This window comes from Tricharina praecox (genome assembly GCF_024521635.1).
Source record: "Tricharina praecox strain CBS 144465 chromosome Unknown BZA05scaffold_14, whole genome shotgun sequence".
In the NCBI taxonomy this organism is placed as follows: Eukaryota; Fungi; Ascomycota; class Pezizomycetes; order Pezizales; family Pyronemataceae; genus Tricharina; species Tricharina praecox.
In genome coordinates, this window is record NW_026250416.1 from 757,182 (window position 1) to 784,650 (window position 27,469).

A 27,469-nucleotide genomic window follows, 5' to 3' on the forward strand; every position below is an offset into this window, starting at 1 on the left:
CTAGTGGTACGAGTCGCCTCCATCCAGGTGGTCTGCCGCTTGACCAGTGTTTTCCAAATCATGTCGAAGCCGGAGGAACTCTGAGAGATCTGCATCTTCGATGTCGTACTCTTCCTCGGTGGTTTCATTGACCGGCGCTTCCTGCGTTTTCATCACCCCGAGTACAAATTCGATAATCCAATCGACGTTTTCGTTATGACATCGATGACCTCGTCGCTTCCCATGACGTCGTTCCCACTAGCAGATATTTTCTCACGCGCTCGGAATCTCGCACGACCTCCTTCGAAACTGTGACCAGCCACAACAACCCTGAATGGATCATCGCGTGAGCGGCTTCGCGAGCGGCGGTCTCCATTGCCTTTATGGATCTGACGATCTTCGCGCGCGGGGTGCCGATCTGCATTCTGTAATACGGAGCATCATGCTTGCTGGCGCTGAGGCGCTGATACTGCGGATTGCCCTTGAAGCCCCTCAGGCGCTTGTAGTGATGGCATCCCTTGAACACCTTGCGCAGCTGCTGGCGACGATGATGCACTGAGTCCCTGTCGTGCTGGTATGAAGGATCACGCTTGAGGCCCCTGTGGCGCCGGCTGTGATGCCATCCCTTGGATACCTTGCGCGGCTGCTGGTGACGATGATGCGTTGAGTCCCTGTCGTGCTGGTATGAAGGATGACGAATCAGGTCCCTGTGGCGCCGGTACTTGTGATGATGTCCCTTGGAGTCCAAGCGGCGCTCCATGTGAATGCTACCCTGGATGCTCCTGTGGCGCTGGTACTGATGGTGTCCCTTGGACTCCTTGTGGTGGTTGAATGGGTTGCCGGCTTTGCCGCCTAGCTTAGAAGTTTCCAGTTCTCGTTACATATTCAACTCTGTTGATCACTTGTACAATAACAAGATCGCAGTAACGCATTGCCCCTGCGAAGGACAACGGAAACGAACGCTGCAGATCCCGAGCCTCACGGATGAGGATGTTGACGATCCTGCGGTGCGCGTCTACTGCAACCGTCGAGAATCGGACGGAGAAGTTGAAATGGTTGCTATAGATGTGAGTTAGCGTTGCTCAGTTCGGGCGACATTTACTTGTCTGTATGTACCTCACGTTGTCGAGCATCGCCCGGTATGCTGCCTGCGTCGCGGTACTCTGCCCATCGATGCAGTGATGGACCCAGGGGACGTTCATATGGTTGGTCAGGACGTAGTCGTAGAGCTGCTGTGCGAGCGATGGCTGACTAGGCTGCGTCCCTGGTGGTACCAGATTATAAGCGTACCAGAGGCTTGCCGACATCCTCTCTGGTTTTCGTGGGTGGAGGTGGTGGTAAGAACGGAAGGCGAAGACGAGAAGTAGAACTTGGGGTAACGTGTGTGGTTGTGAGTTACCAAGTACTAGGTCGTTGCATAGGTCTTCGGACGGGCTGAAAACAGTCCTACCCTCGTTCAAAGCTCTGACCTTTTCTGCCACCTCTCCTTTCTCCGTCTTGGTTCTCCTATTCCTTAGACACGTGAATGATGGAGCCAGTTGCAGGTGTAACCCCGCTGACACAATGCATAGACTTTAAAACCTCAGTGTCCGATTGGTTTTTTTGGCATACGAATAGTATTCTTACTGTAACCAAGAGACCGGATCATCATCATTGGTGATAGTCACAGCAGCCGTCTGACATCGCTCTCTAACCCAGGAATTGAGCGGCTCCACCTTCTTCTACCAATTAGCATTGGAGTAGGTTTCGTTTGGGTCGGAGACACCAAGATATCGTTTGATTGCAACGAACCGGCTCCTGGACATGGCAGGGGTCAATTTGTGGTCGTTGGAAATTTAGTGTTATAAGGTTATTCCGGTTTGTCGTCCTCTATTGGCCCCGAGTCGATATTTCGGCTTCTTCCGCCACAAGTCTTGAAACATCCGTACTCAGTAGATTCCGAGCACAAGTAGTCGGGTGCGCCGCTCTCGCTGTAGTAGCCGTGTCCGCCGCTCTCGCTCTAGTCGTATCCGCCGGTGGTACGTCTGCCACAGGACCGTCTGTTTCCGACTCGGATTGTGGCACCATAACCTCCGTAATAGCCCCATTGCTCATTGTATCTGGTAACATCCTCTCATGCTTTCACGTTCTCATATGGGATATCGACCCTATGTTGCTGTTAGTCTTTGTAAAGTCTCCTAATATTATCCCCGCTCAATAGAATCTTACCTTTCGTATTTTCCCCCACGTCTTCCATCCGTACGGTCCCCGAACTTCCTCACCGCCTGAGAACAATCCGAATAAAAATCTAGCTGGCGTGACGATTGAAATCGTTTTAAACAACAATGCGATGGGCATCGTCTTAAAGAACGATGCTATGCGCATTCTGGAGATGGTGCCGGACGGAGCCGGTGCTACTCTTGAAGGTGCTGTGCTTGGGGAGGCAGTGCTTACACGTCCAGTAACGTTCAGTCCCCACCCTGGACGATTCCCCATGCTGCCAGATCACAGAGGTCAGCTTTTGTCGGTTTTCGGTCTGCGCAGGTGCCGGTTTATTTGTCGCGGATGGAACGACGGGTACCCGTGCTCTGCCTTGACTCTTGAGGCGTTTGCTTCTCCGCAGAGGCTGAGCATCTGGGATCCTGTAGGTCACCAGCTTAGTCTCGACGAGGTTGGGAACAACACTTGACGACAGCTCCAACTGAAAGGTTGCATGCTCCCAATTTCTTGGTAGTGAGGGGTCCTCGAGCAGGCCGTCCTCGCCCACGACCAAGACTCGCGGAAAGAATCTGTCCGGCTCCTCAGGGCTTGACCAGAGGATGATGTCAAAGACCGACCAGTCAAGCGTTGCGACGGTCCCCTCGACCTTCACGAGCTTGACTTTGCAAGTCTCCATGTTCGCCGGGAGCTTCGTGATGATGGCGGGGAGCTCGGCGGTAATCTTGCCGGCCTTCCAGTCCCAACCGTCGTCAGACCTACAGCGCGCGATTAGCGAAACGAAGAGCTGTAAGTACTTGTGCGTCCGAAACAACTTACATGGTTGTGATTGTGAGTTTCTGCTTGTTGCGAAGCCACGCAAAGATTGGTGGAGTGGGAAAGGGAATTGAAGGACAGAAGGGTACGGTGTGAGTAGGGTTGGGTATGAGTAAGGTTCAGCGCTGTGGGTTCTGGGGTTGTTGCTGCGAGTTCTAAGTTGCTTGCGAAGCCAAGCAGAGAAGGGTGGAGTGGAGAGGGGGATTGAAGTGTTGAAGGGTAGGGTGCGAGACATTTTGAAGGGTAGGGCGCGCGTAGGGCTGAGTGTGAGTAGTAGGCCTTCCCGTAACGAGAGGCTGAAGGTGAGTCCAGTAGTGGTATCTTGCTACGCTGAGTATTGGCCGACGCAAACCCCACTACTTTCAATTACTGTTCTGCTGCTTCTGCGCCTACCTCCCCGACTCAAGGTTGCTCATCTTCCCACTCGAAGCGACCACGAAGTGCATCGTCGGTCCAGCTCAGACGTTTGTCATTGGCGGGTGGCAGTTTGATTCCCGTGGCTTAGCTCCCCACCCGTGCTGTCCTGCGTCTTCTCCTATCCGGACCAGGCTCACTCCATGTCTCGGAAGCCGACGGCTGCGTAAGGCGGTTTTCTATCTAAGGGCGGATGGTGGGACGGCGACAATTTCATGGAATTCGCGAGCCGGAGACTTCGCAACCATACTGCAACTCCTCTTCCTTTTCCTCTGCTTGCTCGGTAACATCGTCTCCTTGCAACCGTGGCTCCTGTGTAGAAACTATGGTACAACCAGCAGCGGAGACATCTGCGGTGTTCGAGCGCTCTCTCTCGGCGGTAGGTGATTTTTATTCGGTGATTCCCCGAAACTTTGGACCGACTATCCTATTACTGTAGTCTCCCTCATAAACGTCACGGTTTGGTGTGCGTATCCATAACGCACCTGGCTCGATGCTCAGCAAGCTCAGGTAGCGGGCGGAACGGCGGGAACGAAAACGGCGATGGTTTAGTGTGTTGACACGATTTGTATGCAGTGATTATATTCAAAGATTTGCAGTACATCGCTTCCCATTTTGCCGAACATGCAATTGACAGGCATATTCGAGCTGAAAAGTTAATTTACCAGCACTCCGCCTGCTTCAAAGGTGGACTAATGGATAATCGCCTGGAAAAATAGGCGATACAATACCGCAAGTAAACAAACGAACTTGCCGTCATGTATATGAGCGGGGCGAGTCTTGGTTCTTGTGTGGAGTATGCGATGCGTTCAAGAGAGCGAGAATCAGGATTAATCACTCGTTTCTACACGAGTGTCATGCGGTGAGTACCTGCTCGGCATCGTTTGTCTCCGGTGCTTTATAGTCGGATAACTAACCGTATGAAGGGCTATATCTTGCTTTTGATCGACTGTAGCACTGCTGTACAGAACGGAAAAAAGATCATGCCATCTCACTCATCGATACTTGACGAGCGATATCTTGTGATGCACATTCGGGAGCTGGATGGTTCGTTATTTACGTGGTGGGAAGGACTGAAAAGCGCATAAAATCAGTAATTGTTACTTATGGATTGCTATTTGTATTACTACAGGTTGCTCTTCCCCATAGACGTAGCCAGTTCAAGAGTATTGTTCTCATTGATTAGCTTGACTGGGGCGCACAGGAAGTGAGGAAACAAATTAACGAGCACGAGAGAAACAAAGAAAATCATAGCCACCGTTAGTTTATGAAGTCCCCCATCCAGCAGAGAAGAATTCCATTCAACATATTATGGGCATCACCTTTCGTGGCCCCGATTCCTTCTGACCGACTCTGCATCGTCTACCTGCTTTCCGCATATATCTTTACCTCTGTTAGAATATTCCCCCGAAACCCATTGCCGTTTCTTCTTTTGAAATGGTAAAAAGAGACATTCTTTACTCGATTATTGCAACCCTCCACCTGTCGGGACGTTTCCCGTGCACATTTCTCCCCCACTGCGCCTCCGCAAAAATATAACGGACTACCCCCACCCTGCGCCGGACCCAAAGGCGTGTTGTTCTTGCAGTTTGTGCTAGCAGCGGGGCCGTTGAACGTGGAGTTCAGGGAGACTTCGGCGATGAACCTTTTCATGGTACTTATCCCAGTGCCTCGCCAGTGGATCACTCTGAAGGACTTCACTGGTCGGCGGTTCCCGTTTCAAGTAGTAAGCCCATAGCGATCACCTCGAAGTGATCAAATGCAACCTACGCGCACCAGAGAGGAGATCCACGCGTAGAACTTCACTGTTTCTTAAACGTGCTGGCATGTCATTCGTACGCCGCCCGGGCTGCTAACGGACTCGGTGGTAGCTGACGGTCAGCGGCAGGCGTAGACGTACCGGCGGAATAATCCATTAGTGGATTGTCGAAGTAGCTGGTATGTCGTGGGCGTGCTGATGCGAACAAGCTCGGAGGCGGTTTGCCACCGGGAATATTGACGTACTGGCGGAGCAGGGTTCGCGATGAATGTGAAGACATCGAGATGAGCGGTGGGGATTTTAGCGGTAGGGACGGGCTCGTGCGGGCGGCGGGATGCTGCAGGAGCTATTTGCGAGGCGAGGAGGGAAATCGGTCGAGGGCGTACTGTGACGCGGGTAATGGTTAGTAATCATGCTGCAGAATGAGTGTCGCTGTGGGGTGGGTCACGCGGAAGCAGCTCAGATCCGGTTGTCCCCGGATGCCGCCTTGCGAGCCTTCTTCTAGTCTGTATTCCGACCCGCCGCGGCGTTTCGTTCGTCGCTCGAAGTTTTATCGTTTCGTCGGTCATGCTGGCTTGGGGTACATTGAAGATGGGCGGGGAGTGAGTTGTCAGTGGTGGTAGACATGGTTCGACTTGGCTACATGCGACTGAAATCGTCCACTGCAGTACAAGTACCTCAGGGAGGCTCTGGTTCAGAAAAACGCACATCACCACCACCGAGGAAAAGATTCATTCGGAAGGTAGGAAAGTTCTTGATATCATGGAGTACCTGAAACCATCGAGTTCCAAGCGGCAATTATTAACGCACGGTCATCATGAACTGCGCTTCTACTGTGAAATAAGGACTCAAGTTGAAAATAATGAAATTAACAGCGAGTAGTACTAGGTACATGGCCATTCTTCCCCATTCTGCAACCAACCACAAATTCGTCTTTATCTACCAAGCCCAGACGACCTATCATTTTCCATCTTCGTGATCCACTTGTCCATGCATAGGTCGCACGCCGCTCTTGTATCCGACACAAACTTCAGGTGCAGTGGATTCATCTCTCCGCAGATGGCACACGGCGGGTAGCCCCTGATTTCTCCCCACCCCGGATGCTGTGTCGCTATTGAGGTCCGGATCGATCCGGACCTTGAAGCGGCTGGTACAGGTGGTGGAGGTCCTCTGGTACCAGGGCCAAAGCTACCTCTCTCGCGAAGCTCACGAGCATGCATCTCATGTTCCTCCGCCAATTCGGCAGAAAGTACGGCAATGCGGGCAGCTCGTGGGCCAGAATCCACAGCTATTATCTCCGCTTCGGACGGACTTGGGTGTGGTTCAAATGTCGCCGCGAGTTCTCGCTGGGTCTCTTCGCGGGCCTCTTCCCGGGCCACTGCAAGTATAGCCTTGAGCTTCTCCTCTTTTTTTTCGCGGGCGGCGATCATAGGGTGGAGTAAAGAGTGGATACGGGAACGACGAGTAGAAGTTTCGGAGGAACTGTCGCTTGGTGGTCGCAGAGACCGTGGAGTGCGCGGGGGGCTTCGAGGCATGATGGAGCTTCTCCGTCTCTGTTAGCCAAGAGGTGTGACGTAAGGAAGACTGATTGGGTGATTAATTCTAAAGTGTAAGCGGGAAAGAGACAGTGGCAGAGGTGCCACGGACGGCATATGAGGGCGAGCTTGAGTTTATATTGAGCGGAAACAGGAGGTTGCGTGCGGGTTCGAGATGATAAAGGTAACTATCCAAGTTGACTCGGTGTTAGTTGAGAACAGTGAAACAGAAGTGTTTGGAATCAGCGGTTAACAAACAAACGTGGGTGCAGAGAGAGGGAGGGATCTCCGATGGTGAGTGATTGGAAAGTTACTACTCACAATTTTGTCAGGAGATTAGAACCCAAGCGACGAGGAGTTTCAATAATTCGTAACGTGCGCAAACCCGAAGCAGCAACGTCCCTACATGTATAGTGTCCATCCGTCTCAGGGACCCATGATCATCATAGCACCATGTCGAACATCGTAGCATCTACCAGAAATATCGCTTCTCACCCTCCGGTCTCATCGACATTCGGTGAACGGGAGGAGTCATGGATGAAGCGGTAGCCTGTGAGCCGAGTATTACTCGAATGTGCTGAATATAGGAATCGACCGGTCCAGCTAGAAGGATTGCGGGAGTGTGAAGGAAAAAAACTGTCAGGAGTGGAATACCCAAGGTCGCAGTAGTTATTGCTGAAGGGAATGGGTTCCAGAAGATATGCGAGTGTAAGTATCGTGACAAAACGGGGGATAGGTGTGGCACGCAGCGTAGAAAAGACCACATCGATAGAAGGACGTCAAGGGGATGGGAAATATTGTGTTGATAAATGCTAAACGATCTCGCCGTCAACCTTTCCGTCGTAGCGTCAATGCGCGCATTTCCCATCTGTTCCTTGAAGTTCCCGCCACCGCTCCTTATCCCCTCATGACGAATCCATCGCCAACCCTTTCCTCAGACGCCACTGCCACCGGCACTCCACCACCACCACCACCACCAACAACAACACCGAACCTATCTCCAACACCGCAGAACGAGTTCAACCTCGGCCGAATCTTCTGCACCCGGCATGGAATCTCGGCGACGACGACGGCGAGCTCCTGCTTCTCCTTGATATCGCAGCAGGCCGGCGGCGGGGCTTGATGTTCGTGGAGGGGGAGGACGGTTTTCGCATTCGCTCTCTTGGCGCGGCTGCGGACGCGGAGGCGGATGCCGAGGATGATGGCGGCGACGATGATAGCAAATGGTCCACAGACGATATGGAAGAGAGGCATCTGTAGACATGTGTTCCAGGTTAGCGGAGGCATGGCGACGCAATGTCGACGACTTGATGAGGGAAAGTGGGTTGGAACGCACGATGTGTGTGTGCGCTGCTGAGATCGCCGGATTCAATACTGATACAGTGAGCTGGCGATGATGAAGGAAGTGTTCGGCTGAGTAAAAATCCACGGTAGACGACTGCGGGGTATGAGGTATGACCGTATGATGTCCGGGGTCTGAGGTACAGCTGTTGGACTAGCGGCAGATACGTTAGCTACTGCTGCATAGGAAATGATTCGGCCTGGCCGCGAACAAGCGCGCTTTCTTTGTGTAACCTGCGAAACCCACCTGGTTGAATTTTGAGCATGGCTGCACTCGTGATTCCAACCGCACGTACAGAAGTTATACCGTTCAACTCTACTCAGGACCTACTGCGTGATCTCGGCGAATGACATGCTTCAAGGTGATCTCACGCAACCGGAGGTGTAACCGTGTAAGGTGATTGATAGGAGATCTTACGGTAGGAAAAAAGAATCATCTTGCTTCTGGAACCGGTAACTCGTTCATTGATTCCCGTCTCATCGTCAGACCGTCAACAGGTCCATCGTTCGAATACACGTCTTTCCACCCATCATTAGGCAATCAAAACTCGACACGTAGTAACACCAGCTCACGTACACTACACGCCTCTCATCACCGTGCTCAGGATCTCACAACTCTCCTCTTCACCAACCTCGGCGCCTGTTTAATCTTCCGCACTCTCCGCAATAGTCGGCATCACCTCCACATTGAATGCCAAAGACCTCTCCTGAACGATAGCTGTCATCTGCATTAGTGCATCTCTCAATCTCCGCTGCCTAGCCTTTTTCTCCGATTCCTTCGCCTTGCCCCGCAGTGTATCGACGTACTCGTTCTGTTGCCGTACCATGTCCCCATAGAAGATCCTGAACTGACGCTGAATATTCCTCCTTAGACGGTCGCATGCGGCAGCAATTGGGCCGTCGTGAGCCAAGGGCGGTGTCCACCCAGATATAATCTCGAGGCCACCGGGGAGCTCGGAGATCAGGATTCTGCTCTGTTTGATGTTCATGTGGTATCGGAAGCCTTCACACGCCCAACACGAGGTGCTGGAGTATCCGATGGGACACCAGCGACGGATTGCGGGAATTCTCTCGTTGGCTAAGCCATCCAGCTCGGAGCGTCGGACGAGCTCGCAGATTAGTGTTACCTCGGCATGTTGCCAACAGCGGACTCTGGTGCGGTTTCCTCGTCTTGTTGGTGCCTCGATTGCGATCACGGGTTTGCCTCCGGGATTCAACCTGGGGGGATTGTAGAGTGCGGGGTCGTCGCCTAGGGTAAGGTCATCGAGGGTTATGCCGGGAAACGTGTTTAGGAGACCCTCAACGGTGAGACGGGTGCAGGTTTCATCGACTGTAGCCTTTTTTTCGAGGATGCTCATGACACTGGGAAACTTCACGAAGTTTGGAGGCGCAGGCGCCAGAATCTGCCATGCGTTAGTAGCGCTCAAGAATCGGAAAGTAGACTCCGCACCTCCGTTATTGTAAGTCGTGATGGAGGCCCCCGCGTAATCATTCTCATCATCCACTTAATCGCCTGAAAGTATCTCGACAGTTGGTAGATCCTAAGATTTATCTCTGTATCTTTTATCAAATAGCCAGTAAAATAGGAAAAGCACCAGCATTCCTGAAGGAAGAACTTCGGCACTGCATTCTCGTATGCTATCTCGTTGAGCCAGGCTATACAGCTCTCCTCCATAGTCATGAAAGGTGCCGCTCGTTGTCTGGTCTAACCAATCCATCAGCAGCTATTAGTCGGGAACAGTGGTTAGGCTCACATATTCAATTAATCTCGACCGTAGCATCAGCGATTGGTCTTCAGACAGCTTCAGCACGATCTGTTGTATCGAACTGAGTCGCCGTAACGCCCTTTTCAGATCTCGATACATGACGTGTATCCTCGGCTGACAGTTTTTGAGAACCAAGCTGAGCATATTCTCCCGTACCGTCTCCTCATTGTACCGATTCATACTCATGAGCTCCCCTGCCATATCATTATAATATGCTTTCTCCTTATCGGTTGCAGGTCGGTCCTTGGCATAAACAACCTCTATAGCATACCCGCTCCGTTTGCCGGCTTCCACCGTCTTGCGATGTTCTTCGGCGGTACCCGGTAGAGTGAGGCTAATCCAAACAGCCGCTTCATCCTCGAAAGCATCGGTAACGAATAAGCTCGCAATGCGGTCGTACATACGCAGCTGTGAGTGGCGATTGCTGGTTTTACCCGCATCCGAGAAGCGACACAGCATTGCGAGGGCGTGAAGACACTCAGATCCCGTCACTTCGTGGTCATTCACTGCTAATGGGGCCACCATTGAGGTTTGCGGCTCCTCGGATTCCGTAAACCGGACTGCTTTGGGCCTGGGCGAGGCCGCACGCGCTGCCTGTGGAACTCTCGTTTTAACCCTCGTCAAAGGCGGGAAATCTTCCAATTCATCTAGCATCTCCCCACTTGCGTCACCGAGGGCATCCTTATCCGCTCCTGGATTGCTGATCGCCGCACGCGGTTCCTGTGGAACTCTGGTTTTAACCCTCGTCAAAGGCGGGAAACCATCCAATTCATCTAGCATCTCCCCACTTGCGTCACGGAGGGGATCGTCATCCGCTCCTGGACTACTGACACTTGTGATCGGTGATAGAATGTCAGGATCCCCTGAGTTCTGCGAGGTGAGATCGCTATCCGAAAATCCCGATTCAAACTCCGGCGATGAGGGTCCAGCATACTCCACATGTTGTACCGATCCCTCCGGGCTGATGTCCGGGCTTTGCAGTGCGGCGTCTTCTCGGGTGGTGTTGGCGTCGTCAGACACTGGAGATAGTTCACTGACGTGAATCGTGCCTGGCGGTGTCCGGGGGGCCTCGGGCTCTCGGTCGGGAGCTTGGCCGTCATCGTCAGCCTCTGAGAGGACTTCAGTAACTTGAACTGTGACTGGCTGTGCCCCAGGAGGGAGGTCAGCGGCTCGCATCGTGACTGCCGGTGTCCGTGGGGTCTCGGGCTCTGGGCCCGCCTCGTGTGCCCACTCTCGACTGTCATCGTCAGACTCCGGGGACAGTTCGGTGACTTGGATCATGAATGGCGCTGGTAGTGGAGCTTCGGGCTCTTGGTCAAGCTCTTGACTGTCATCATTAGACTCTAGGGAGAGTTCGGTGACTTTGACAGTGACTGGCGGTGTCTGTGGGGTGTCGGGCTTTCGGTCGGGCTCAGAACTGTTATCTTCGGACTCTGAGGTGATTTCAGTGACTTCAACCGTGACTAGGCTTCTCCGTGCGGACTCGAGCTCTCGATCGCGATACCGGTAGTACTTTCCACCGAAGCGTTCATGAAAGCCCTTCTGATGCTGTGATCTCGGAGGGGCGCGTGGCATAGTGAGGAGAAAAATAAGAGATAAACCGCGGCAAGATAATGATGTAGTAAGATGCAGATAAATATGCGGTGCTGGCTGAGGTGACGATGTGGAGATGTGGAAATGGGAGCGAGCCAACCGACTGGGTACTGGGTGTATGGGTGTATTGCATGGGTGTATGGTTACACTCGATCTATGTACGTACTTCTATGCGTGCCTCCTACCTTTCTTCCCTTCCATAGACAGCAAGAACGAAAGCGCGCTCCCTCACGTTTCTCACACGCCTCATCCGAAATGTTTGCTGCTGCATTCTGACACTTGGGGTTTTTCGAATAGCACGTGCACACGCCGTACTTGGTCTCACGGCAAAGAAGACTTGGCGGCAAGTCGTGGCGGCCGGATTATTCGAGAACATAATAGGATTGTATCCGTATGGCTATAATTCCCACCACGGTTGCATAGGTTATGGACAAGATCATGTTGACCGGGTGGAAGGGATGCCTTATGCGAGTATCAGGAACAGGATGAACCTGTCGGGAGTGTTCCAAAACCGTGCTCTTTCCCGCTGAGAAGTTCATTGCCGCAATTCCGCCAGAACAATTGTGCAGATCAGGGCTACAGCCTACGGTAGTGGTCATGATGCTTTGCTCACCACCCATCAATATCCCTCTCGCACACTGCTTACCGAAACATAGGAACATACACAATGCTACGATGATATGTGTCGCCTCGCCTCAACTGGTTCCTCCGTCAATAGCAACTGTCAAACGACCGGTCTGCTCAACTTGAAGACGCACGGACAACCTATATGTTTCCATTTCATCCCCTGTATTCGATGCCGCATAATCCACAAGAAAGCTGTGCATACAGCTGAAACAATGAGTGGACCAAGAAAGGCCAGCATACCTGTCGCGTCTGGGGGCAGGACACCCCCGCGAACTCCCGACCGCAAACCCCCAATCCCTCGGACTCCAGCACGTACTGCCACGCCAACGCCAAAGAAGGATGACAAAGACAAGCCAGATGAGAAGGCGGGCCAGAAGGATGGCAAGAAGGTTGATAAAAAGCAAACACCTACGCCCGCACAACTCGGTCAAGTCAAGAAGGTCACCCAAGCAATCCTACATCCAAATAAGGCACTTACGCATAAAATCGAGCGAGTTGTTGACGATAAACTGAAGAACCTGGCCGAGAACAAAGGCGAGGAAGGAGGGATACTGAGTCAACTGGTGCGAACCAAGATAACGCGTTGCGAGCTTTGCAATATTGTTTATTTTGTGGAACCGTCAATGTCTGGGGTATCGAAGAGCTATATCTACTGGTGCGATAAGTGCAGAGACCACCTCCGCCAACAGATTCGGGAGGGCGACGAGAGGACTCTACCTCCTCCACACGTGATGGTGGAGAGAGCGGGTCCCGGGATTGCTGCTAGGTTGGTAAATTCGGGGTTGTCGAAGTCGAAATCTTTTGGTATGTGTTCTTCCCATCCGAGGCGATTATATGCTGATTATACTAGACGATCTCAGTATGATAGCTGTGGATGTGGATGGGCGAAGGCCGCCTCCTACTCCCCTTCGCCCTTTCCTTAACCCTTACGGGTACCGTTTCAAACGTGTCATCATGATCGCCTCTCAAGTTGACGTATACGGAGCAAAGCGAGAAGTACTTACAACCGCTATCCCCGGTCTCCCGAAAATCTTCCCAGAGCAGTGGACCATCCCAAACGGCCCTAGTATCTTCAGCCTCCAGTTCGTTGCACGTAAGATGTACGTGGTGGACGGAAAGTTTCACATGTTCGAGGAACGCACCCAGCGACTTGTGAACGTGTTCATGGTATTGTACGATATGCAGCCGACCATGAGACAGATCAACGGGCTTTTTGGCTTTACGGATGTTCACGAAATCCTTCGGAATACCTTCATCTGGATCGCGATGCCTTCCCCGGATTACCGAACGGATAGGATGGGGATCCAGGATGTGAAGAGGATGGTTGTAGCTTTCTGGGAGAATTCCATGGTTGTCGACTTTGCGTATCCACCGATCGGAAGCGAGTGGCCGTGGCCGGAATATTCGACGGATACGGAATTGCCTCCGCCAGAACAGAAGTGGGGGAGCGAGACGGCGCGGCCGCTGAGAATGAAAAAGATTCAATAGGGCGGGCAGGTACATCAGGTAACAGCCACATATGGGGATTCTGCCGAGTGTGAGATTGTGATGTTTTTTTTTTGTTACAGCGGATATGGGCGAGTAAGACAAAAAGAAGTAATGGCTTAGATATAAAAGAGAATGAAAATGAGCAGGCGACAGAGAGACTATTGAAAGAAAAACCAAATCCTGTCGAATTCATTCCCCCAAGGTCATACTATGATATTTCTCCTCATGATATCAATTCTTCCGAGGTCATTCGTCAACTTCGCCTATGGATGCCCGAGACATTCACCCGCATTTCTTCACCGACATGTTTCAGTGCGTGCAGTATTCTGAAGCAGGTGCCGTCAGGATAATAATCGACCGAAGTGACATCTCAATACAAACCGCACGGGGGATGCAGATAATTCTCCGTTTCCGACAGGTCGGGTATCCTCATGAGCTTATAACGGGAAATCCATTAACCAGTTATGTCTCCGCAAAATCCAAAACATCCGGCACTCCATATCATTAGGTAAATAACATTTACGACCATGGAATCCCCTAATTTGTCTTCGCCTGCCACCCTTTCTCCATAAGAAGGCCTTCTACTAGCCGGACCCCCGCAGCGTTGGGGTGTGGTGAGCAATGCGCCGACGACTGCCCGATGAGTGGTATGTAGGAAGGTATACGGTGATGAAGGAGAGGTTTTGGCGGTGCTTTCGGCAGGATCGGTTGCGTTGTTCGTGTCATCACCTGTACAAGAATGGTCAGCATTTAAATCGCAGCCGTACGCGAGTCTGCCAGTACCCCAAGCAAGCCGTCTCCGCCATTATTCGTCGTGACAGTGCAGCGCTGATTAGATGATTGTGCCGGCACAGCACGCGAGAGAATTCGCCCGATGTTCTGCGAGCATGCGATGATACGAGGCGAGGGGCGGTGGCATAGGCGTACGGGTAGTGTGGAGATGCGTATGGCCCGCTGGTAGTTTCGGGTAGAAGGTTGTTGATTCGCGTGAATATCCTCACGACTGAGTGGCGGGGCATGTTTAGAACTTTGGATTTCTTCAGCCTTCGGGGTGTAGACGGTGGTGACACTGTACACAACTGGCGTTTAGATTCGCTTAATCAGTGTATGACTAAACATGCAAGGCTCTACGTCATTGCGTGAAGCTAAAAGCAACGAAACCTCCCACCGGAATCTGTATGGTTGCCAGTTGGGGGCTTCAAGCGACACTTTTGAGAACCGATTTGCTTCCCGGCGGTTCTCAACCACAAAAACAGCTTCATTGGGGAGCCTGTCAGGCGGAAGTGGAGCAGCCCTCAAAGTTGGTCTCCCCAGTCCCCCCCAAAAAATATCGGTTGTGATTATGTAACTACAGCGCTCGGGTCGGCTGAGAGCTGAAAAGTGAGGATATGGGAGGGAGGGATGCAGCGCTGAGAGTTCAGCCTTTAGGTCAAATTATCCGACTTTTCTGGGCGATGGATTCTGTGGTAATTCAGGAAACGGGTCATCGCATCGCACTGCGTAAGTACCATTCTATTCCTCCGAACGCATACATTCTTCGTATCAAGGTGTTCCTGACTTAATACCATAGGTAGGTTACAGATTCGTGTCGTCGAGGTTCGAACTCCATCCCGTTTTCGACACCGTTTCATTCATCATTCGAGTTCCCTCCTCCAATTGTCCTTCTCTCACTGTAACATGGGAGCACGCCTTCAATGGTCACATCAGCACTGATTCTCCCTCCAATCGCAAACACTACTGCCAGGCTCCAGCCCCCAGCGGCGGGACGGCGATCGTATCTGCCGTTCAGGGCTAATCTCTACTACAGGGCAGAGATATCGGATATCCGCCGATTCGAAGACCCCGACGATCACTGATACCTTCGAACTACCCTAGATACACCATCTACACCTGGAACTGCTGTGGCGCAGCTATAGCGGATCTATCGGCGGGAGTATCCGGATGTGGTCAGTAGCGGTGGGCATCAACGTTGGCGGGCATGGCGGGGTCGTCTTCTTCTTCTTGTCTCATGGTCATCATCTACAGAGCACTAGGTAGTCGACTAGCCACTATCCCCTCTTCTGCTTGAGTGTCATCCTGCTCTCGACCGGCCGCGGCGCCGCTTTCCGGCCTGGAGAGGCATTGGCGAAAGAGCCCTCGAAAAGCAGCCATTTCGGGACCGGCACGGCTAGAACCGGTGGCCACTGACTATTCCACTTGATTCCGTGGTTCGAGCTTGCAAGCTTTTCTCCAATTGCTGCAACCGTGTCCGGCTCTACGAGTACGATAACTAGTGAATATTCAAAACGATATATCCCCGGCGCGCCAGGGGTTGAGATATTGAGGTCTTTGGTGGGGTGTGGATTGCCCAGTGTTGTGAAAGTAGTTGTTACCGGTACTCAGATCCAGCGATAGTTAGCTGGTAACAATGGTAGCGCTGGTTAAAACAGTTCAGTTCTGGCTGGTTTTGATGCGAGTTCAGTTCAGTGGGAAAACAGACGGTTTCAAGTTACAGCTGGGTTATGTAAGGAGATGCCAGTAAATCCGATGGGTGAGCCGCCAGCAGCCTGCGGGTGCATCCAAGGGGGTTTTGTGAGGATGAGGCGGGTCACGGCACTGTTGGATAGTCACGGAAGGAGTGATAGCGATAGTAGATGGGTACAGCAGTTTTAGAAAATAAGTACAGTAGTTATAACAGCAAACGTCTATCTAGAATGCCATAGTTCTCGACGCTGGCTGGTGACGGGTATATCAGCATCTATCCTTCAAGCACGGTCCATTCAAATTAACAGGAGACAGGAGAGATACTTACTGTGGCTGTCAGGATCTCGACCCACACCATGTTGGTGCGACGTCGGTTGGTGGACCGGCTAGTGCGCTGCTGCTGGTACATTTCAAACAGAAACTTGAGAAAAACATGCTGTAGAAGTAGCAAGTGACCCCAGTACACCCGCAGGGGCCGGGTATGGGTGTCGAGTGGTGCGATGCGAGAAGCCGTCATGCGGTTCGCCGCCCATTCCTTCATCTCGGCCCAGCGGATCAGGGTCTTCGATGCATTCTGCGCGGCATTGTAGCGGAAATCGAAGTCAGCATTGTGGGCGGCGGGAAGCGAAAGATGCTCCTTCTCGAGAATCTAACGCTGCTCTTCCCATTCTGTTGGCGTATTAGCGTTGTTTGTTCATGATGTATGAGGTGGTCCGGGGGGAGCTTACTGGCTTTCAACATCTTGACCTCGTCATTGCAGGCTTGAACCTGCCATTGTGCCAAATATCAATCAAGGCCCTAGTGATGGACCAAACTTCGTCGCTATCAGCCAGCCTGAAATGCTAATTAGTGTGGACAAGAGTAGCGGGAGAGGGTGACACACAGTGAATTAGGTATTGTTTGTTGAGCTATTAAGATGTTCGTTGGAAGATTGTAATGTTGATGGTGGTAAGGTGTGGGGAGAAGGGGAGGGAAGGGAGGTGCTTTTATAGGTCGAGCAGCGCCAGATTTGGCCGACAACCTTGGCACACAAACTATCGTCAAATTGTGCTAGCGGCTTTTGAATTTTGCCGGCGAAACTTCATAAACAATTGTCCTCCAGGTAAATACTGTGGAACGCAGCTGCAACTGACGTCTTGGAGGCACTTTTCGACCCTTGGCTGCGGACCTTGGGAGGATTTGTTGCCAAGATGTTGGGACCGGCTGTCGTACCTGAGGCTGCAGGGGGGCCTGTTTCTGTTTTGATCGTCGATTCTGTTTTATTTTGATCGCTCGTGTTCTTCTTGACGGTTGTAAGACAATCCGGCAGCGGCTAACCATAGCCACTACCGTCAATTAGTCACTCATAATGAATGTCGCGAGGTGTTATTGAAACTCAGAGCGACACCAACACCAGCGACTAAATGTGGGCTAGTGCCCTGGAAACGGGTCACTGGCGAAAGCTGGTTCGCCCAGGCTGCCAGGCGTCAGCTCCACTGAGCCGCCTGACTTAGCGGGTCGACCACAATGAGGTCCATTGCTCTCGGTGACCGCTACGACCCCGGCAGTCTCGAGAGAGGCCTCGTCCGCGTCTTCGTCGTCATCGTTGACGGCGGCGCGCGAGGCGCTGCCCTGGCGGCTTTTCCGCGACTTGATCCCGTGTTAGTGTACGTCATCAGTCAGAAGCCATTGTGATCCGTCTGCCCACAGTGTCAGCAGTGGAGGAAAGGGAAGCCAGTCGAAAATTATGTCTTGGCTTTGGCTGCACCGCTCGTCTGCAAAGAGGTCCGGGATTTTGAAGCAGTCTTTGAAGCGAAGCGGTCTTTGCCCCTCCTTGTCTGCTTCCTGAATCCGGACTTCTGCCCACCCATACCTAGTGTCTTTCGCCGACGTTTCCGTTCAGGGAATTAGCTGAAGAGGTGTGAGAATTCCCGGGTCGGAGTTTTGTACCGCCGTAGCGGCACCAGGGCGGCATTCGATAAAGCCCGAATATAGTAACTGGAGCTCGGTGGGTCAATTTGTACGGACGACGCCGGTATGGACATTGATAGTTTCGACCAGGAACCCACACCCCATAACCGATCAGAAAGGTAGATACTACGGCGCGTTTGTCGCAATTACGCTTTATTGATTTTGCCTGGTTCCACCTTCTTTTTAGCGTCCTCCGACGGGATTAACTGGTCGAGTAAACAGCTGCATTGTAAAGTAACAGGCAAAAGCTGTTGTCTAGTGGCCATTTCTCTCCCAAAAAGCAAAAATTCAAGAAACGTAAATCTGGCATCCACCTGGCCGAAAACAAAAACAGTATCCCTCTCAAAGAAGCCTCATAGTACGTAAAGCGAGTTTTCAAATGTCATCACATCAACGGTTCGTCCAGTGGCCCAATGTCTGACTGGTGTCTCTTCGATCGAGTAATGATGCGCTGCACGTGGTTTCCATTAGGCAGGGGACAACGATGGAAGAAGGATCGTGGATGCACTTACCGCTGTTCGCTCACGGTCCGGCATGGTATCTCAGTTTGACGGCCTTAGCCTCCTCGACCAGCTCGTCGGCGGATCTCATCTTTCCGGGTTTCCACGGGTTCCACGGAATGAGTCCGCACGCGACAGCCATTTCTTTGGTGAAGCCCGGCCGCGCCGCAGCCATGACTTCCTTTTCCCTCGCCTTGATGTGCTCGGCGCACTTGACCGGATCCGCGTAGAACGGCGGGAGGAAACCCGCATCCACGGCGTCTTGAATGGTGCGCTGAGGCAAAGTCGACATTAGATAGTCGTGGTCGGGCTGGCTTGCCCAGAGGTTCGACATCTGCGTCTTGATCAGACTCCAATCCTGGAACTGATTGAAGTAGAGGTAATCGCCGTCGATGTACTCTTGCTGGCAGACCTTAGGGAGCCGCAACGTCAAAGCTGCGCATTCCGCTTCGCTGTAGTGGTGGCTCCAGCACGCACGGCACTCGGCGCCCACGACTTTCCAGTTGATGGTGGCCAGCGTCTTTGGCGACAGGTCGTTTCTCCCCCGCTTTACCGCGATTGGGTTCAGCTGTGGTGGCAGACTCTGACCGTGTCTGGTTTCAGTCGCGGGCAACCTCTGGAAGGGCATCGGGTCCGCGGCCGGATTTGCGACACTACTGGTCTGGAGGTGTCCTTTCTTGTTGAGTTCCTTGCGGACGGTGAGATCACGAATCAGAAGCTCTATCGGATGGGGCTCATGAGGCCGAACGTTAAACTGTACAGTATCAGCTATCGCAAGACCGGTGGTGGGGATGGAAGCGGATCCTACCAGAGGTGTTGGATTGCAGTTTCGAGGGGGGCCTCCTGCATCTCTCTCCGGCTGCTTTCCTGTGCCCTGCTGCATGGCGTCGTCGTCGTGCTGTGGTTGATAGGTGCTTGCAAATGGGTAGGTGGTTGTAAAATGTGCAGGTGGTGTAGATGTGCAGGTGGTTACAGAGGAAAAGGCGGAAGGTGGTGGTGGGGGAAAGGAAAACGGAACCGAAGGGGAGTGGTGGAGGGAACATGATTTATGTGGGGCGATGGGTGCGAAGCATTCAATTAGGAGAGAGATGTTCCTTTGTATTTTGCATGCAGCCTCTCTAAACTATGGCAAACCATCGGGCAACTTTTCTTGCCCGCCCTGGCCAGTCGAGGTGAAAGCCCAGTACTAACCAGTACGATGCGGCGCCCCACTTCCCCTGCCCTGAATTCAATTAGGTAGGGTGGTTTTTGTGTGTGGCGAGAGGGTGCGAGTGACAGGGCTGTCAACCATCCGGACTATAGTCCACTAGTGGACTGTAGTCCCGTTCCGTCCGGGGCAGGCTTTTGCTATGTAGATGGCCTCCAGGCTCGCCCTGGAGGCGGGCTGCTCGTAGACACTATCACGCTCAGGGCACCAAACATGACGTGGACGCCGAAGCTCCGGTCACCAGTCGTCCGGCACCAAATATGACTCGGAAGCCTGTGTGCCGCGTCACCATCGCAGACCGGGTCATGAACGATCACTCGCTATGGCGAGACACTTCCGTTATCCGTTCTCACACGGAGGTGACGAGCGGTGGCGTGAGGCCTCTATCCGCCGCATCCCCGAGCCTTCCTGTATATATACCTTTCTTTCTGCCGTGTCTGGTACTCAATACACTATCTTGCGATACCACTTTTCTGGACAGGCTATGAGCCCGGGTCAGCGCTTACAAAAACTACATTAAAAAATCTATTTATCTATCGTCCTCGTCCAGAATCCACGGCCAGAACCCTCGTTCAATAATTAGAATCCACTCACTGAACACAATGTCCAATTCCACCTCCAACTATAACTTGAAGTACTACTCCTCAAGCTTCAGAAACGTTGAGAAGCTTGTAAGATCGCTCAACTACAACACATGGAAGAGCTATATCCTGCTTGTGCTTGAAGGCATATAGGCCGATGGAATTATCAACCGCACCGAAATTTACCCCTGAAATCGCCCCGCACCCTCGAAGTTATTGACGGACGTCCCATCGAGTCAGGCGACATCACACATGTTACCACCACCACCCTGTCCATACAGAAACAGCATCAAGAAATTTCTATGTTTGTCACCAAAGTAGGCCACTACCCCGTTGTACTGGGAATCCCCTGGATGGACCTCCACGATGGGGCCATCCGGTTCAGCTCCCGGACGCTAACCTTCGGCTCGCAATACTATAGGGCTAACAGCAATGAGTTGCGCATAGAATCACCACCGACCCGCCCTGCCTATCAACCTATGCTCTCACGTCAAAAGCAGCTGTGGAGGAGCCAAGGGTAAGCGCGGGGGGCGCCAACATTGTGGCCCACTGCATTACGTTGCCCCCAAGGAAGAATAACCCAGAATGGGCTAACCTTGCAAGGGAAAGCACTGTCATCATCTGCGCCCTACAGATGGACTCATTCCAAGAACTAGCCAACAAGGAGAGCCTTACGATTTGCAACAGCACGCTTGCCGAGGTCAACATTGCGCTAGAAGGAAAGAAGGACCCCACGGCACATATCCCTCAGGAATACCACAAGTTCCTAGCACTGTTCTCTGAAGCCCTTGCCAACAACCTGTCCCCGCACCGGCACTACGACCATAATATTACACTGAAGTAGAGGTTTATGCCCCCATATGGACCATTGTACTCACTATCGAAAACGCAGCTCATTGCACTGAAAGAATGGCTGGAAAACAACCTCAGCAAAGGTTTCATCCATGCCTCTTCCTCTCCAGCAGCATTGCCAATTCTGTTTGTCAGGAAACACTGGACAGCTCCCTACGCCGGTGTGCGTATTACAGGGGCCTGAATGAAGAAACCATCAAGAACAGGTACCCACCCCCACTCCTCCAAGAAACCCTGATGCGGCTATCCCGGGCGAAATACTTCACCACCCTGGATCTCTGCGGCAGCTACAACCTGGTACGTATGGCGGAAGGAGAACAGTGGAAAACAGCGTTCTGGAGACGCTATGGCCTGTTCGAATCTCTCGTCATGACATCTATGCTCATACTGTCACGGCTCGCGACGGAATGACGAAGGGAGGGTCAGCACAAGGATCGGGAGAGTTGGGGGGCAGTGCAGAGGCAGTGCACCGGCAGTGCAAGTATGAGCCGCAGAGGATTGGGGGCTGTGTGCAGGGAGCAGGGATAGCGCAGTAATGAGCCGCAGGGGATTGGGGCTGTGTGCAGGAAGCAGGGGTGGTGCGGCTGCGCAGCGTATGAGTCACGGAAGCGGGGGTACTGGCAAGGTGGATTTCTCAGGGCCTGGCACACGCCCACGGTCATTGTCAGGTTGCGGGAACAAGTGGAGGATTTCCTATATAAACGGGCCGTTGCCTCTCTGAATTTCGTTCTTCACGCAACAACTTGTTAATTCAATCACTGTTACCTCTGTCCTTGCCTCGGCTGCCGTCTGCGCCGTAGTCCTTGTCCCTGCCTCTGTTCTCAGTTGCCGTCTGCACTGAGCCCTGCCTTACCTTGTCCTCTGAACCCGTCTTGCCTCTGCCGAAGGCAGAACCCGATCCCCAGCCCGGCTTCGCTACCTGGAGCCTTGCCCGACCGTGCCGTTACACTTTGTTGCGTCCCATATCTCTCCACCTAGCGTACTACCACGGCCACCAACACTCAGGTACCCGACGTCCCCCAGCAGGACGAAGTACCAGTGGCACCCCCCTTCTACCGAGAAATTCGCGCCGCCATCTACGAACAACTCAATATCATCGTCAATCATGATGCACCCGCCGATGATGCAACCCTGATGGGGTTGTAGAACGAATTCAGAATCCTCGCCCGCGCAATCACCCTGTCCCCAATAGCCATACTCACCTGGCGATTCGACGACCTCGAAGAACAACTTGCTGACGGCCGCCGCATCGCCAACCGCCTCGCCACCGTCGAAACCCAACCTAAAACCCGCGCTGAGCGTGTCCCAGAGCCAGCCATGTTCGACGATACACGCGAGAAACTGGAAGGGCTCGTGGCGCAACTTTGACCCAAGCTGTACAGCGGCCCAGCCCGTTTCCCAACTCCAGCACTCCGAATGGCGTATGCCTTCAACCGCTTGGAAGGCCGCGCCCAAGCCCAGATCCTGCCGTACATCGAAAATCACAACATCACCCTCACCGACGCTGATGCGATTATCACACTCCTGAACAACGCATTTGGTGACCCTGACCCAGCGGCCACCGCTCGAGCCAAGCTACACCACCTGAAACAAGGCAATAAGGAGTTCACCTCCTACTTTGCGAAATTCCAGATGCTTGTCTCCAAGCTCAATTGGGACAAGCATGCGAAACTGTCACGGCTCACGACGGAATGACGAAGGGAGGGTCGGCACAAGGATCGGGAGAATTGGGGGGCAGTGCAGAGGCAGTGCACCGGCAGTGCAAGGATGAGTCGCAGAGGATTTGGGGCTGTGTGCAGGGAGCAGGGATAGCGCAGTAATGAGTCGCAGGATATTGGGGCTGTGTGCAGGAAGCAGGGGTAGTGCGGCTGCGCAGGGTGTGAGTCACGGAAGTGGGGTACTGGCAAGGTGGATTACTCAGGGTCTGGCACACGCCCACGGTCATTGTCAGGTTGCGGGAAGAAGTGGAGGATTTTCTATATAAACGGGCCGTTGCCCCTCTGTATTTAGTTCTTCACGCAACAACTTGTTAATTCAATCACTGTTACCTCTGTCCTTGCCTCGGCTGCCGTCTGCGCCGTAGTCCTTGTCCCTGCCTCTGTTCTCAGTTGCCGTCTGCACTGAGCCCTGCCTCACCTTGTCTCCTGTACCCGTCTTGCCTCTACCGAACCCAGAACCCGATCCCCAGCCCGGCTTCGCTACCTGGAGCCTTGCCCGACCGTGCCGTTACACTTTGTTGCGTCCCCCATCTCTCCACCTAGCGAACTACCATGGCCACCAACACTCAGGTACCCGACGTCCCCCAGCAGGACGAAGTACCGGTGGCTCCCCCCTTCTACCGAGAAATTCCCGCCGCCATCTACGAACAACTCGAAATCATCGTCAATCACGATGCACCCGCCGACGATGCAACCCTGATGGGGTTGTACAACGAATTCAGAATCCTTGCCCGCGCAATCACCCTGTCCCCGACAGCGATACCAACCTGGCGATTCGACGACCTCGAAGAACAACTTGCCGATGCCCGCCGGATCGCCAACCGCCTCGCCACCGTCGAAGCCCACCCTCAAAGCCGCGCTGAGCGTGTCCCAGAACCCGCCATGTTCGACGGAACACGCGACAAACTGGAAGGGTTCGTTGCGCAACTTCGACTCAAGCTATACAGCGACCCAGCCCGTTTCCCCACTCCAGCACTCCGAATGGCCTACGCCTTCAACCGCTTGGAAGGCCGCGCCCAAGCCCAGATCCTGCCATACATCGAGAATCACAACATCACCCTCACTGATGCTGATGCGATAATCACACTCCTGAACAATGCGTTTGGTGACCCCGACCCAGCGGCCACCGCTCGAGCCAAGCTGCACCACCTGACACAAGGCAATAAGGAGTTCACCTCCTACTTTGCGGAATTCCAGATGCTCGTCTCCAAGCTCAATTGGGACGAGCATGCGAAACTTGACGCACTGCGAGAAGGAGTATCCATCGAACTCCACCGGCAACTTGTGGGCCGTACTCAGGGTCTCAACTACGACGGGTTTGTGGCCCTCTGCCAACGCCTCGACTCCGAGCTGCGTGCCCTCCAACTTCGTGAGGGACGCCGTACCATCAACCCCCCTCGGCAGAGTAGCGCCCCACAACCCACGGCGCCGCTCAGGCACACCACCCAGAACACCATGCCCGTGACGACCACTGCCACAGGAACGGCCCCCGGAGCTATGGACTTGAGTGCCAACAGCCGCAGGATCTCAGATCAAGAGCGTGCCGCTCGACTCCGCGAAGGCCGCTGTCTGTACTGTGGAGGAAGTGGCCACATGGCGAGGCACTGCCCCAACAAGAACCGAAATCCGTTCCGAGCAGCCGTTGCCCGGCTGGAGACAACTCAGCCGACCAACACCACCCCGGCTCACACCTATCACAACTGCAACCAGGATTGCGGCGAGACCTCCCAGCAGTCGGGAAAAGCCTAGACCAACAACCGCTTGATGGCACTGTTGTTGGTCGTACCCGGGATAAGTCTTTGTCTCCTATGTCCCCTATTTTTCGTTTGTCTAGTCTCTCAGTGTCAGGAATGGTTGTGGAGGAATCATCAATGGAAGGAAAACATCTTGTTGTATTGTGTAACCTTTCGTTTGGTGACAAAACCATTGCCACGCATGCGCTGATCGACTGTGGGGCAACCGGAATTGCATTTGTAGACAAAGACTTCGCCCGCCATCACCACCTACCCCTCGTACCCCTGAAATCCCCGCGCACCCTCGAAGTCATCGATGGCCGTCCCATCGAGTCAGGCGACATCACACATGTTGCCACCACCACCCTGTCCATACAGGAACACCACGAAGAAATCCCTATGTTTGTCACCAAACTAGGCCACTACCCGGTTGTACTCGGAATCCCCTGGATGGACCTCCACGATGTGGCCATCCGGTTCAGCTCCCGAACCCTCACCTTTGGCTCCCAATACTGTACAGCCAACTGCAATGCGGTGCCCACAGTTGCACATGGAATCACCACCGACCCACCTGACGTATCTACCTATGCTCTCGCGTCAAAAGCAGCTCAGCAAGAGCCAGCGGTAAGCGCGGGGGCCGGCGACATCGTGGCCCGCTGCATTACGTCTCCCCCAAGGATGAATCACCAAGAATGCACTAACCTTTCAAGGGAAACCACAGTCAGAATCTCAGCCTTACGGATGGAGTCATTCCAAGAACTGGTCAGCAAGGAAAGCCTTACGATTTTCAACACCACTCTTGCTGAAGTCAACGGCGCACTGGAAGGAAACAAGGACCCCACGGCACATATCCCTCACGAATATCACGAGTTCCTACCGCTGTTCTCTGAAGCCCTCGCCCAGAACTTGCCACCGCACCGACACTACGACCATAAGATCCCACTCAAGGAGGGATTTACGCCCCCATACGGACCACTGTACTCACTTTCGAAAACGGAGCTTGTCGCACTGAAGGAATGGCTTGACGACAACCTCAGCAAAGGTTTCATCCGTGCATCTTCCTCTCCAGCAGCATCGCCAATCCTGTTTGTCAAGAAATCGCATGGCTCCCTACGCCTGTGTGTGGATTACAGGGGCCTGAACGAAGGAACAATCAAGAACAGGTACCCACTCCCACTTCTCCAAGAAACTCTGATGCGGCTATCCGGGGCAAAATACTTCACCACCCTGGATATCTGCGGTGCCTACAACCTTGTGCGGATGGCGGAAGGACAAGGGTGGAAAACTGCCTTTCAGACACGCTATGGGTTCTTCGAATCCCTCGTCATGCCCTTCGGCCTCACCAACGCCCCTGCCGACTTCAAAGCTCTGTTCAACGATGTGCTACGTCCGTTCCTCGACGACTTCTGTACCGCATTCATCGATGACGTCTTCATTTACAGCGGATCCTTAGATGAACAGCGGAAACATGTCAGGAAAGTACTTCAGGCCTTATCAGCAGCCGGTCTACATCTCAAACCCGAAAAATGTCATTTCCACTAGACGGAAGTTAAGTATTTGGGACTGATCATTACAACAAACGGGATCAAGATGGACCCAGCGAAAGTCTCCTGCATACTGGAATGGGAGGAGCCGAGTACCGTCACCGATGTGCAATGCTTTCTGGGATTTGCGAACTTCTACCGGCGATTCATCCAAGACTATTCCAAGGTGTTATCCCCACTGACAGCATTGACCAAGAAGGAGGATGGAAAGTATGTTCCCTTCGTGTGGGGACCGGAACAGCAGATAGCATTCGACGAACTAAAAACAGCATTCACCTCGGCCCCGATCCTCCGGCACTTCGACTACGATCGGCAGATAGTAGTGGAAACTGACGCCTCCGACTACGTCTCTGCCGGAGTCCTATCTCAGTACGGCGACGAGGGAATCCTGCACCCAGTGGCATTCTATTCCAAGAAACACTCCCCGGCAGAATGCAACTACGTGATCTATGACAAAGAACTCCTCGCAATCGTCCGCGCCTTTGAGGAGTGGAGACCACATCTGGAGGGCGCTCCTCACCCCATCCAAGTCCTAAGCGACCACAAGAATCTGGAGTATTTCATGACAACGAAACTACTCAACCGACGACAAGCGCGATGGTCAGAGTTCCTTTCCCGTTTCCATTTCAAGATTGTCTACCGACCAGGCAAAGCGGGAGGAAAACCGGATGCACTGACCAGGAGGTCAGGAGACCTCCCTAAAGAAGGGGATGAAAGACTGCTCGCCAACCAGCAGGCAGTCCTGAAACCGGACAACCTACCGGAAGAACTCCGGTTGGCAGCAACCAACACACCCGAACAAGACCGTCCCCTCCTCACGTCACTGATAACAGAAGGCTACGACATAGACCCCGTCCCAAATCGAATCCTCGAGCTACTCCGAAATGGTACACGCCACTCGAAGGAGATCTCCTTGGCCGAATGCCGCGAAGTCAACGGGCGACTGATCTACCGAGACTGCCTCTATGTTCCAGAGTACGACCGACTCCGACTACGACTGATCCAGGACCACCACGGCCCACCGACCATGGGGCACCCAGGGAGCGCCAAAACCCTGGAACTACTTGCTCGGAGGTACTACTGGCCACAGATGCGAAAGGACGTTGATCAGTTTGTCCGAAACTGCCACACCTGCCGGCGAACTAAGGCCACCCGGCACACACCCTATGGTGTCCTGCGCCCCCTCCCAGTACCCGAGAAGCCATGGCAACACATCTCAGTCGACTTTGTCACTGGCTTACCGGCCTCAAAGGGGTTTGACGCTATCTGTGTTTTTGTTGACCGACTGACCAAGCAACGCCATTTCCTACCATGTACCACGACCATCACCTCGGAAGGACTGGCCGAGCTGTTCTGCGACCGGATATTCAGGTACCACCGGTTGCCAGAAACCATCGTCTCGGATAG

The 27,469-nt window shown here is 53.2% G+C and overlaps 6 protein-coding genes across 6 annotated transcripts; 1 reads left to right on the forward strand and 5 right to left on the reverse strand.

The window, feature by feature from the left end:
• BZA05DRAFT_419287 (uncharacterized protein) lies at positions 1-1,286 on the reverse strand (the record flags this gene model as incomplete). The annotated part of the gene is made up of 4 exons (XM_051485574.1): positions 1-141; positions 257-831; positions 941-1,038; positions 1,096-1,286. 4 exons carry the CDS (start codon positions 1,284-1,286, stop codon positions 1-3), a joined length of 1,005 nt encoding a protein of 334 aa, XP_051338990.1.
• An 806-nt stretch (positions 1,287-2,092) lies between these two features.
• Positions 2,093-3,437, reverse strand: BZA05DRAFT_419288 (uncharacterized protein; the record flags this gene model as incomplete). Its single annotated transcript, XM_051485575.1, has 4 exons — positions 2,093-2,126; positions 2,188-2,266; positions 2,413-2,933; positions 3,385-3,437. The coding sequence occupies 4 exons, from the start codon at positions 3,435-3,437 to the stop codon at positions 2,093-2,095; spliced, it is 687 nt and encodes a 228-aa protein (XP_051338991.1).
• Positions 3,438-7,596: 4,159 nt separating this feature from the next.
• Positions 7,597-7,986, reverse strand: BZA05DRAFT_419289 (uncharacterized protein; the record flags this gene model as incomplete). Its single annotated transcript, XM_051485576.1, has 1 exon — positions 7,597-7,986. One exon carries the CDS (start codon positions 7,984-7,986, stop codon positions 7,597-7,599), a length of 390 nt encoding a protein of 129 aa, XP_051338992.1.
• Positions 7,987-8,684: 698 nt separating this feature from the next.
• BZA05DRAFT_445609 (uncharacterized protein) lies at positions 8,685-11,381 on the reverse strand (the record flags this gene model as incomplete). The annotated part of the gene is made up of 3 exons (XM_051487006.1): positions 8,685-9,443; positions 9,491-9,745; positions 9,795-11,381. The coding sequence occupies 3 exons, from the start codon at positions 11,379-11,381 to the stop codon at positions 8,685-8,687; spliced, it is 2,601 nt and encodes an 866-aa protein (XP_051338993.1).
• An 857-nt stretch (positions 11,382-12,238) lies between these two features.
• On the forward strand, positions 12,239-13,514 carry BZA05DRAFT_445610 (uncharacterized protein; the record flags this gene model as incomplete). The annotated part of the gene is made up of 2 exons (XM_051487007.1): positions 12,239-12,830; positions 12,877-13,514. The coding sequence occupies 2 exons, from the start codon at positions 12,239-12,241 to the stop codon at positions 13,512-13,514; spliced, it is 1,230 nt and encodes a 409-aa protein (XP_051338994.1).
• Positions 13,515-17,387: 3,873 nt separating this feature from the next.
• On the reverse strand, positions 17,388-19,310 carry BZA05DRAFT_419292 (uncharacterized protein; the record flags this gene model as incomplete). The annotated part of the gene is made up of 4 exons (XM_051485577.1): positions 17,388-17,606; positions 18,026-18,053; positions 18,454-19,181; positions 19,236-19,310. The coding sequence occupies 4 exons, from the start codon at positions 19,308-19,310 to the stop codon at positions 17,388-17,390; spliced, it is 1,050 nt and encodes a 349-aa protein (XP_051338995.1).
• Positions 19,311-27,469: the final 8,159 nt, after the last annotated feature.